The sequence below is a fragment of the Triturus cristatus genome, chromosome 11 (genome assembly GCF_964204655.1).
Source record: "Triturus cristatus chromosome 11, aTriCri1.1, whole genome shotgun sequence".
In the NCBI taxonomy this organism is placed as follows: domain Eukaryota; kingdom Metazoa; phylum Chordata; class Amphibia; order Caudata; family Salamandridae; genus Triturus; species Triturus cristatus.
Genome location: NC_140594.1, coordinates 881880400 through 881892930, shown reverse-complemented (window position 1 = coordinate 881892930; position 12531 = coordinate 881880400). Strand labels below are relative to the sequence as shown.

Genomic DNA, 12531 nt, shown 5'->3' with positions numbered 1-12531 from the left:
TTGCCACAGGTATAAAGTAGCGCAGGGCTTTACAAAGTGACGCATCTACCTAGAGGCGTCACATTGTAAAAAAGGTGCAGTCTGGCGCATGGTTTGCGCCACCACTGCGTCACAAAAAAGTGACACAACAGCAGCATAAGGCCTCATAAGTAAGGCCCTGTATGTGCTGGATAATGATCTAATGAGTAACATTTGAGGACCCTACTAAAAATAAAAGAGGCAAGTGCGATTTTTGGTCCTGCTACACAGTTTCTGTAGACCATATTTTGAATGAATAAGGTAGAATGCCTAAGGAGCTAGAATGATGATAAGTAAAAGAAGTTTCCTAAGCCTATTTAAGTAAGAATCATATTATGTTTGCACCAAATCAATTAGATGGTACACTACTCTAAACGTTTTTAAGCAGCAGTCAATAAACATTTACTTTCACAGCTGAAGGGACCACATTTCTTTTGATATACTGTGCCCAGAAGTGCCATTTCTAGAAACAAAAGTTTAGTGCAAATGCATTTGATCAATACAATCAAGAACATAATCCTCTCCTCAATATTAAATTTTCCTGTTTCACAATATTACTGTGTTCATTGTTCAGGCTGAGAAACAGAGATATTTTTCTTCTCTAACACTCTGCATTTTAGGTAGGTTTAGCCATTGATGGGATTGAATTGTTCACACTTTGCTGTGATTTAAAGAATTGCAATGACCGAAGATGCTACAGATATGTTGTAGACTCTCTGTTTTCTTGCTCCTTCGCTTGTGCCACGGCTACGTTGATGCACTGCAGCCACTCTTCGGCTTTCTTCTCATCTTTAGCCTTGAAGATGTAGGATTTGCTGTCAGTGAAGATCTCAAAGGCTCGCGGAAGACTATGATCCCTCCGCTTCTTGACCAGCACTTTTACGCTCTGCACTTTGCTCAGTTCAATAGGAGAATCATCAGTATCACCATTCTGAGGACAGAACAAAAAAGCACATTAGAGGGTCAAAATAATAATTAATTTACTTGTTAGCTTTTCGGAGAACATATTCACAATTGTAAATTCAAAATGAAAAAAATTCAATGTTTTGCTATCTTGCTCGATTTTTGTATGGAAACTTACATAATGAGACAATGGGAGGAACAGTTAAAAATTATTGTTCTACTTCCTCCTCAATGAAAAACATTCTTCATCGTGTACAACTGACATTGAAAAGCGAGAGAAGACATGAAACATATCAATAAATCATTCAGTTTAATAAATTGTTTCAGATCATAAAATGAACAGTTCTGTGTTACTTTGCATGATTTATGTTAACAGAAAGTAAAGAATTGAAGAAAATGCAATATATGAATAGTGCCATTGGAGGATATCAGAAATCAATAGCACCTGTTAAATAAGACACATTACTATATTATGTGTTGCAAATACATCTCTAATTAGTAAAACTGATGAAAAAGGCGAAGTCAGTTCCTTGAGACTACAAATGTGAACATGAAACCTTTGCCTATAGCGGACAAAGAAAAGAGTAAGGCACACATGAAATATAGAAGCAAAGGGGACATGTAGTGCAAAAGTCCTCAAACAAAATTGGAGGTTCAGGTACAGTAGACCCCAATGAAGCTCTGCCAGAAGTCCCCCTTTAAAGAATGTGGAAGAACACAAAACAATCAGGGTCACTGAACAAACACCATGAGAAAACTGTCTTGGGTTCAATGGAAACTCCTCAGGGTCACTGAACAAACACCATGAGAAAACTGTCTTGGGTTCAATGGAAACTCCCACATTCATACTTCAAGGGAGGACATGCACTAGGATTCAGATGGAACCTGACTATGGCCTAACAAAGAACCTCTTTGGTAGAAATTGAGCAGAATATAGGGAAATAAGCACATCTCTGACAGACCCAAGCAAATTAATAAATAAAAATACTGCTCTAATGATTCCAATCAATAGTTTTGGTGGGCTCCATACTAAGGCATTTGAAGGGTTCTGAATAAGTGCAGATTGGGATTGAGCTCAGAATTTTAAAGTGACTAAATAAAACAGAATCCAGTTAAGGTTATAGCTGCTATGGGGATAGCCCAGAGTTCCTTGATGACATTGTTGCCGAGAAGGGCATCCTTAGTCAGATCAATAACTGAATCTAAAGTCAGAGTTCCTATATGACATTGGTGCTGAGAAGAGTACCCTCAGTTAGTCCAATAGCAGAATCTAAAGCCACCTTACGGACTGACAATTCACCTAGAGCCTTAACAACTGTTACAACAGGTAAAAAAGTAACAATCAGGTGTGAGAGCCCATCCAATGTGAATCTTTTCCATTGATGCACAGAAAGAGCAAGTCAATTATGTGTTCAGTGAAAACAAGATTCAGAAGTGCCAGTTCTTACTTCGAAAAGGGAAGGGTGTGTCAACCAACTGGAAGAAGAAGCAGATGTATGAAGTCACACTCATCTGAGACATGGATGCTTTATATGAACAAAATGGAACAGTGAGCACATGTTGCAACAAAACAATTCTATCTGGTAATAATTTGCATTTCACAAAAGGTTTAAACAACAAAAAGCAAGTAAAGGCAGACAGAAAGAACAATGCTGACTAATTCAGAGTTCAGAGAAAAGAGTAAAGGACCTGATTTACAGTTTGATGGATGAGTATTCCATCACACATTTGATGGCAATCACATACATATTATTACAAGTCCATTATATCCTAAAGCACTTCTAATAAGTGTATGGAATTTCTCAATTAATCAAACAATTGGGATTTATAAATCACAGCTAATCCCCCAATAGGGTATCCAGCCGCTTTCAGGCCCCGGAGGCTTATTCGAACAGCCAGGTCTTGAGGGCCATTCAGAATTCCGCAGTGAGGTAATGTCCCAGAGTTGCGTGGGCAGGATGTTCCAGGTCTTTGCTGTAATGTGTGAGAAGGAGCATCCTCCACTTCTGCTTCAGTAGATGCGATGAGTATGGGCAAGTGAAAGGGAGGCAGTGCGTAGTATTCTCGGTGGTTGGTGGAAGTTCAGTCAGTGGTTAATATAGACGGGTCCTTGGTTGTGTAGAGCCTTAAGTGTTTGAGTCAGCAGCTTGAATTGGCATCTCTTCTATATGGGGAGCCAGTGGGGTTTCCTGAGGTGTGGTGTGATGTGAGCTCGTCAAGGAAGGCCAAGTATGAGTCTAGCTGTGGTGTTCTGTATAGTTTAAAGTCTCTGTAGAAGGTGTGCAGCAAATCCTCAGTCCAGTTGGCTGGTGATTAGGGATTGTGTCACAGTGCGTGTTGTGCGTGGGGGTAGCCTTTTGAGCATCTCACATAGCATGCACAGAGTGAGGAAGCAGGCAGAGGAGATGGTGTTGATCTGTGATATCAGGGTGAGTTAGTTGTCAATGATGATTCTGTGGTTTCCGGCATGGTTGGGGGAGTGGGTGCGGGTCCTAGGTCTGATGGTCACCAGGGGTCGTTCCATGTGCTGCTGCTCTTGCCAAATATCAGTACATACATCTTGTATGTGTTCAGCTGCAGACAGTTGTCCTTCATCCAGTCTGTGACATTTGTCATGCATCTGTGGAAGTTGGCTCTGGTGGTGGTAGGGTCGTCAGTGAGTGAGAGAATGATTTGGGGGTCATCTACATAGGAAATTATGTTAAGACCCTGGGATCTCAAGATGTTGGTTAGCAGGGCCATATGTGCGTTGAAGAGCATGGGGCTGAGGAATGAGCCTTGGGGAACACTGCAAGTCATCTCCTTGGGTTCGTAGGAGAAAGGTGGGAGGTGGATCCTCTGGGTTCTTCCAGTGAGGAAGGAGGTGATCCATCTGAGCGCATCCCCTTGGAGGCGAAGTGGCAGAGTCTTTTGATCAGTGTGTGGTGGGATACGGTGTTGAATGCTGCCATGAAGTCACGTTTGTGATGGAGTACAGATCAGACAAATTCTAAATCAGTTAAAAGTAAACAGGGAGCCATCCACCCCCAACTTCGGGTCACAATGTATTACTTCTGAAGAATCTTACAACATTAAGCCTGAAGAGTACCTCAAAATGCTGGAATCAAGGGGAGCATGAATTGGTTAGTGGGATCATATTAAGACCTAACTTGAGTCCCTTACATCTGAGTCCAAAAGTCAAATGATAGAAGTATCAAGAGATTAAAACATTGCTACAAATCCCATCATCCATCAGGAAGTTCTGTCCAACAACCTGGCCAACAAATATCAAATAGACCATCTTGCCCTAAGGTTTAGTCAGAATTAATGGAATCTTCTTCCAGGAAAGGTGCCCTTAGTAGGTGTGTTTATTGGAAGGGCTACAGGTGTTGCATAATACCATCTATACTGAATGCAATAGGAAGGAACTCAGCTGGCCTGCAATTGAGTGTTGCTGTCATTGGATGCAGATACTAATCATGCCTCTGTCCAAGAAGTCAACATTGTGCTAAGAATAGACCCACATCTAGGGATTTTTAACTTCTATGCCCCAGGAACAAAACAATTTTATGACGGTCATTGAGGCCATGATGGAGAAGGAAAAGGTGACTAGAGGACGCTGCCTAGATTTTATCAAGGCTTACTTCAATGCAAAGGCTGAGAAATGTGACAGTATAAATTATATATTTATTGAGCTGATTCAAGCTCTAAATACCCCCACCATTGTTGTATCTTGTCAATGTATTATGGAATAGAGCTTAGGGGCCATGGCATGGTAATTTATGAACCCCCACCAATGAATGAACATGCATGTATACACACAGCTCGCAAAGTCATACTTTGCAAAAAAAAAGTATATCATAAATGCATATGGAGCACCTTTACAAAAATCGAACATTGTATTTGAAGAGAAACAAGTACAACATATCAGCATGTTTTCTAAAATGACCGATAATTCATATTGAGCTGGGACACTTTCTAAAAGTTTTCCAACATTATTATTATGGTCCTCTTAAGCATGTATAAGGTGTTATGATCTTCAAATCATAAAACTTCCTGGTCTTTACTGAAAACTTGGTAAGGTAGTTATTGCTACTTTGTTTAAAAGCTGCTTCATGGCAGAGACTGGAAGTCTTGTGTAACACAGTGGTCATGTTTGCTGTATGAGTCTGTCAGGTCTCTGTGACCTGGGAGGTATGTCTGCTGTATTAACTTATCAAAGTAATGGCTCTGAGTTCGAAACAGCAGGCTGATTAACTTAAGTTAAAGACAGGTGTAGGAAGATGAGAAACACATTTTAAAAAAAGGATATGGGGCCAAGTTAACTTAATATGCAGATTATTTCTATTTAAAACGAAAACATTTTTTAAAAAACAATTGAGAAGAAAATGAATGTTTGTATACTATGTGTAATAATAATAATAATTATTATAATTATTATTATTATATGTACTAGTAGTTGTAGTAGAAGTAGTGGTAGTAGATGCAGTAGCAGTTGTAGTAGTAATATTATTAGTAATAATATTAGTATAAATATTATAATTGTATGAAAATGCGCTTTGCATGGTCACATCCCACTTTTTGCTGGATTTTAGTGCTGGTGTATGGACCCTAGTCACCGGGGCGCTGTCGTTCAATGCCCAGTGTATGTCGTCTGACTCCTAAAAACATATAGAATAGGCTAATACCTGGCATATTTAACTTACCTATAAGTCCCTAGTTATGGTACTCTGTGTACCCAGTGCTCGTAAGTTAAATTTCAGTAGTGGATTGCACCACTTTTTGTGCCACAACTAGAGTGACAATACAGAATATGTCTTCAGGCCTGCCTCTGCAGCTTGACTGTGCAGTTTTAAAACTGCAAATTCGACCTGGAAAAATAATCCTTTGACCAGAGCTGAGCCTTCCTTTTTAATACTTATAGGTCACCCTTAAGGCGGGCCCTAAATGCCAACAGGCAGTGTGCATGGCATTTAAAAAGTAGGGCATATGTACTCATGGTTTATGTCCTATCAGTCAAACATTTCAAAAATCATTTTTCATAGCAGTATGGCTGGCTCTCCCATAGAAAAGAACTGGGTTACATTACAACACCAATAATGCACAGCTTCGTTTTTGAAATAGCTAGAACTATGGTTTAAGGACTCAAATTAATATGAATTTAATATCCAATCTGATGATAAAGTCTGATTTTAAATTACTATCTTGAAAATGGCACTTTTCGAATATTGGCTTTTTCCTACCTAATGCCTCTAGTAGACCTTTAATGGAGGGTCCCCAACTGACACTTAGCAGCCTGCTGGGAGGTATGAATTGCAATCAGGAAATGGAACAAAAGGACCTTGATTGGCAGAAGGGGTGACCTCCTCGTGACAGGATGCCCTGGGGGTGCGCCCACCAAATTTACAAGATCCAAAGGCAGAGGCTGCATCACTGGCAGATACAACTTAAAAACTAGGCCTGCCCCTGCCATTGTCCAAGTAGCCAGAGTGGCACCAATTCTTGTTGGTGTTGCAGGGGCAGTTACTCATTTCCCTAAACACACTTTGGAGGTGTGCCCAGAGCTCTGACCAAAGGAAGAACAATTTTGCCATGTTGGATCTTGGCAGAGGGCACTGTGGGATTGTTTAGTCCCAGACTCCCAGGAAATTATTTCAAAGTGGACAGGGCTGCCCCTGGAAACTTTCTCCCTATTAGTTAGGGAGGCCCACCCACCCGCAAACTAGTGCCAGGTATAAAGGTGGCACCCCTGCTTATATTCCTCAGAACATTTATAGACCTGTGAAAGACGGAAGACGCACTGCATCTGCTGTTGAACCTGTGGAAAGAAACCCCAAGAGCTGGACCTGCTCCCCACTTGTACCCAGGATGGAACATGGACTCCAGTGGACAGTTGGCTAGCCTCTTGTCCAGCTGCAGGAACACAAAAGCTGCAAGAAGCCCAAATCTCTGCTGAGCCCAGCTGACCAGTTCTAACTGGATTTGACCAGGACCCAGATAGTGGTTTCCGGGAGATTAGGTTCTAACCCGAAGTAGGGGAAAGGTTCCCATAAGCAACCCTACCCACTTTCACATTATTCCCTGGTGATTTGGCCAAAAAGGGTTGAGCTGGACCCTCGACTGATATTAGAGTGCACAAAAATACAAAGAAAGGTAGTAGTGTTCCCACTAGGGAAAAAACTGCACATCAAAGAAACAAATAACATATAAGTCCAATAATGGCGTAATACATATATTGATGATGTCAATGTAGCGGGGTGCTGGGACAGCTGTAAGCACTAACTACCCAAAAGTGCCAATGGCAGGTTGACAAGTCAACCTGTCAATATCATAACAAAGAAAAATGCCAGCTAGTTATGCACACCCAATGAATGTATAATATATCTATATAAAAGTCCTCTAAGAATGCAAGGTGTTCCACAATTCCGTCAAAAAAGATGAAAGTCCGTCAAAACTTCTGTATTGACGGTTCTCTTTATTGGTTTGTAAATTAAAATCCAATGTTCAGAAACAGCCAACACGTGTTTTGTCCGTACTTGATAAGTACTGTGACTTTCTCAAGGCTAATCGCTCGATGTAACTGATCCCAAGATCCAAATAGGAGTGACGAAAACAAGTAGTCAAATTAATTGAAAATCTCCACAACATACGGTCTAAATATACGTCAAATTTCCCCATGTTCGGTATGTCAGTGATCGTAATATTCATCTAAGTATGTCAAAAAGTTGAAATGTAGGGTCACACTGAATTGGAATATATCAAATTCTCAAAGAACCCTATAGGTAATGATCCATAGTATATAGCGTGCCTGATAATGCAAATCCGCCAGATATTAGAGTGCACCCTTTCCCCCTTCACAATTGCAAGACTGGACACTTCAAAACTTTTTCTGAACTTTTTGCCAAATGAACCAGAGGCTTCCACTGGACCACCGCTAAGCCGTCAACGTCAAACTGCCAGAAAAATAGCACCATCCTCGGCCCACCTTCATATTTCACCCATTTTCCTGCCTTCGACATCAGGAGCCTTGAACTTCCTGCTAGAGCTGAGGCGCCCATGAAGTCTTGCGCTTCAGCCAGCCATTGTCGATGAACCCATCTTGACCAACACAGAGCAGCACTCAGACGACAATAGCACCATCCTCAGCCCACCTTCATATTTCACCCATTTTCCTGCCTTCGACATCAGGAGCCTTGAACTTCCTGCTAGAGCTGAGGCGCCCATGAAGTCTTGCGCTTCAGCCAGCCATTGTCGATGAACCCATCTTGATATCGAACCTGCACCTTGATCAACTGGCGACTGCATTTATGGGAACTTTTCTCCAGAAAAACATTCAAGTCAGAAGGTAAACTTTCCACTGGGACGAACCTGGTCTCTGTATCCGACCAGTGCTCCATCGTGGTCGGCCTTAACTTTTGACTTTGACCCAGTCTAGCACAACCCACAAAGTTGGCGCTTTGTGCTTTTTGGCACCAGAAACATAAAAAAAATAATATCTCCATTTCCTGATTTTTGGTGTCTTTAAACTCACTTTAGTTTTATAATTTGGAGTCGGAACTTTACTGTGGTGGGCTTTCTATTCTTTAACTGTTTTGGTACAGATAAACGCCTTACACATTGCTCCTAAGTCAAGCCTGTCTGCTCTGTGCCTCAGCTATCAAGGATTGAACTCAAGTTTAAGTTATTGACCCCTTACTGGACCTAATAAGAAATAGTACCATTTTTGCTAGAGGAGCACTACCAAACACTTCAGCTAATAATCTACTTCCCCACAATAATATCTGCTAATTTATAAAGCACAAACTTGAACTCCAAAAGGAGTCTCGGTGCTATAAAATAGCATATTTAATCAGCAACCTGGCTGGGCTATAGAATTAGCTGGAGAATAGTGAAATTTTCAGTGACTTCCTGAAATTAACCAGAGTGGGTCACATTCAAATTTTCAAGGAGCACCTTAAACATGAAAGCCTCTGCTACCTCATTCAGAGGGGTTAACTGATGAGATTTCAAAGTTGGTTGTTTGGTCTGCTGGAGCAGAGTTTTCAGTTTGAAAATTCAGTGGCTTTTGAAGCTCTGGCATGTCTATTCGTTGTACTCATTTATTAATAATTAATAATTAATTATTTGTCTTGTGCAAGTGCGTTTATATTAATCAATCCGTTTGTCCTAACAAGAGAGAGTTACACGTGGGTACGCATAAATGTGCTGATTAATTATAACGTGCGTGTTTTCATGTTTAAACGTTGCTATGTGCTGTTTATTTTTGAGCACAAAATGCTTTCCGAATTAATGCTTTCCTATGTTGCAAGTGCTAGATAAGATGCATACACATAAGGGTATTAGTGGGGTTAACACTGTTTAATCACTATGCTGTGGTAACGTTGTTTTTGTTTCTTTTAATTAAGATGGTCTATTGAGGCCTATGATGGCCTAGAAAAGATGGCCGATTTGTAAGCCTGGCTGTGATTTATAATATGAAAACTGTGACGAGGGAGACCCCTGCTGGAAATGGTCCTGAAGCTAACTGACCATGGTCCTTGCTTGCTTGTTTGAAAACTTTCCATGAGGACAGCAGCAGTTTTGGGAGATCTCCAAGTGAAATGAAAATGTCCTTGGCAGCCTTGGGAAACAAAGGAGCCTTAGAGAAAAACTCTGAACTGTGGCTCGATTGCCGAGGAGAAGTAGAACTAATAAGATACATGTTTTATTTCTTGGTTCCTGTTCCGTAGTCTTTATTATGTGAACTTTTCCTGAGCGGAGATTTTCAAATGTAGCGATGTTACATCCTTTCCTTCTCGCTCTGCTCAGCAGGTCCGGCGGACATTACAGTTTTTTCTATGTTTCCAATTTATCTTTCCATTGTTTAAGAAACTATAAGAAATGTAAGCCTAGAGAGGCCGATTGCCACTTGCCATTTTGCCTTTGCTGCGTACCGAATCTGCGTTGTTGAGGATCGATGCTAAAGGGACTTCGTCTTGAGAGACATTTACCGGGAGACTTGTCCTGACCCGTTCTGACATTTAGCTAGAATAGGTAACTATGAGAAAATGATTTACTTTTATTGATTTCCTTTGACTAATTTTAGATAAAGCAATATAATTTTAAACATGGTGTTGGATATTCTTTCTTGTCAATTATTGGGTTTACATTTTTGATCATTGCTGTATATGTTGTATAGATTATGTTTAAGGACAGTCACAAAAACCAGGTCTTATCGACCTCGATATAGATGCAGGGTGATTAGGAGTTTTCCTTCCACAGGTTTATTGCTGGTAGAGTATTTGAGCGTATGTTAGTGTAGTGAAATGGGCCCTAGCGTATGATGTATGCATGTGCGTGTAACTGTGAGATTACTCTATCCGTGGTAGTGGAATATTATACACACCCAGATCTCTATCAGGTCAACCAGATTAATGGAATTTCTTTATTAAAAATGCAGAGTCAATTTTGTGAAAGATTTTATACAGAAACCAGATTGATTTAAAGATGATGCTTGTCCACAGGGGAAGAAAGTAAAGTTGGCTCTGTAATCTAAGACAGTGTTATTTTCAGCTTAAACACACATATGATTATGGCATTTGGACATGTTTTAAGGCAGTGTATGCTTTTCTAAGGAATGTCAAGGTAGGCAGAGTTGTTGGACCTAATCCGAAACTGGATAAATGTATATGAGAAAGAATGAATCTGGGCATCAGTGGTAAAACGTTTTGATAGAGAGTCCGTAATTGTTTAAGGCAAGATTTGTTAAATGCAGAAATTTGTTTTTATAGTCTAAGTTCGTTTCCCAGCAGCACACATGCCAACATTTTCAAACTGTGAAGTAGGAGACTTCAAAACAATTAGAGGAATGTTTTTTTCTCATTGGCTTATGTTGAAGCAGAGGCAATTTTTGTAGAGAGACATCTAAAATAAAAACATTTTTGGCTTACAAAATTGGGAGTCCCCTGCTTGAATTGGGTCTATTGGCACGTATGGAGTAGCATGCCTTGATTTCTGATGGTAGAAACAGGGTTGAGACAGCGGTTATATAGGGAGAGCACTCCGATAGTGAACCAATTTTATCAATTGTTCTACGTAGTAAAAACAACGGTGCTACAGTTATGTAGGAGTTTGTCCTCTCCTACTGTGCTAAAGACCAGATATTGACAGGGTGAGAGCCTGTATATAACTGTGCACTGTTCACAAAGTGTCTGATCTGACACTATACAATTTTTGAAGTCATAATATGTTTTAATTTTCAACAAAGAAACAAGACATTATCTAGAACTTTCCACAATATTTGGGAGTAAAACAGCGAGTAAAGATATTGCGGTTTGTACTAAAACAAATTCATATCATGTATGCATAAAGAACACGGTTTCATACAAGAATCATGTGTAACATTAGTTCAATTACATGTTATAAACGTCTGATAATGCGACAAAATTACAACACAACAGAAATTTAAATGCCCAATGCATTTCGGAACCAGCCGGTTCCTTCGTCAGGGGCCAATCTGAAAAATAAAGAGTAGACCATTTTGCTAGTGAATACAATGTGCTTAGGGCTCAATCTCTAGAAAACTAATGATGAACATGCGTGTCTCAAAGAGTTACCTGTTCGTGTGTGCAATTTAGTATACTCTGAAAAAGATAAAAATGTGACCAAGTCAGCAACAACTGGGGCTATAGTGTATACGTGAGAGATGACAGTAGATAACTGCCAAATTCACGCTTACCTGTTTATAAGGAACCTCGTGTTTCTGAAAATGTAAAAAGCGAACCATGTGGGGTTAATGAAGCTAACAGAACCTGGGATAAAATAAGTGTACTCAAGTATATTGGTTCTCGAGGAGATAGAAATCTTACCTCTGACGAGATACTTTGAGGAGCTGTGTGGAGAATAAATGAAAGATATCAACAAACGTGCCGTGTGAAATAAATAGAACTAACGGGAATTGCGATTTGTGCAGTGTACACAACTTACGAGCGTTTCCAGAAGGTAAAAGTCTTACCTCTAGAGAGATGTTAAATGAGCTGCGGAGAAAGTAAAGAAAGCGAGGTTTTAGAATCAACGCGTGACCGGAGTTAACGGATAGATCGGCCACCGCAAATACTAGTGGCGGAAACCTTACCTGAAGGGTGGCTCGGGGAAAGAGTAACCGACGATTCTCCTCACAGGATAGACGGGTGCAAAAAGTCAAGTCGAGGATACTATTTCACGGTAGAAACCGGAACACAAACCGGAAGTGCTCAACATAAACAGCGGACAATTGGGAGCAGATGCAATCAGCTTAGTGTTTCTAACTAGACGGACGCACGGAAGCGCCATCTTGGAACGGAGTCAATAGACTTCCAGAAGAATTTGAAGCTACACCTTGGTTCATGGAATGCTATAGTTAGAGAAATTGAAATTATAAGAGAGGAGAAGCAATATTCTAAAAGAAAAATATTGATCGTTTACGACTGTAGACACGCAGTCGGGAAAGCAAGCAGAAAGTCTCAGAAGCTGAGATTCCTGCCTGGAACATGTAAACAGATTGCACAATATCGGCTCAGAGAGAGAGACTGCAGTTTACGAAGAGCTGGGAATTCAGCCTCTTCGGTTGAGACTAAACCTCATGTTAGACGAGAGGAACATATAAGAAATGTA

General features: G+C 40.4%; 1 protein-coding gene across 1 annotated transcript in view; it reads right to left on the bottom strand.

Annotated features, from left to right (window-relative positions):
• Positions 1–319: 319 nt before the first annotated feature.
• The window catches only part of VEPH1 (ventricular zone expressed PH domain containing 1), a 1846458-nt gene continuing 1834246 nt past the window's right edge, over positions 320–12531 (bottom strand). The window contains exon 14 of the mRNA XM_085634750.1: positions 320–949. Within this exon, the coding sequence (XP_085490876.1) occupies positions 713–949 (237 nt within the window). The 3' untranslated portion in view covers positions 320–712. The remainder of the gene's footprint in view (positions 950–12531) is intronic.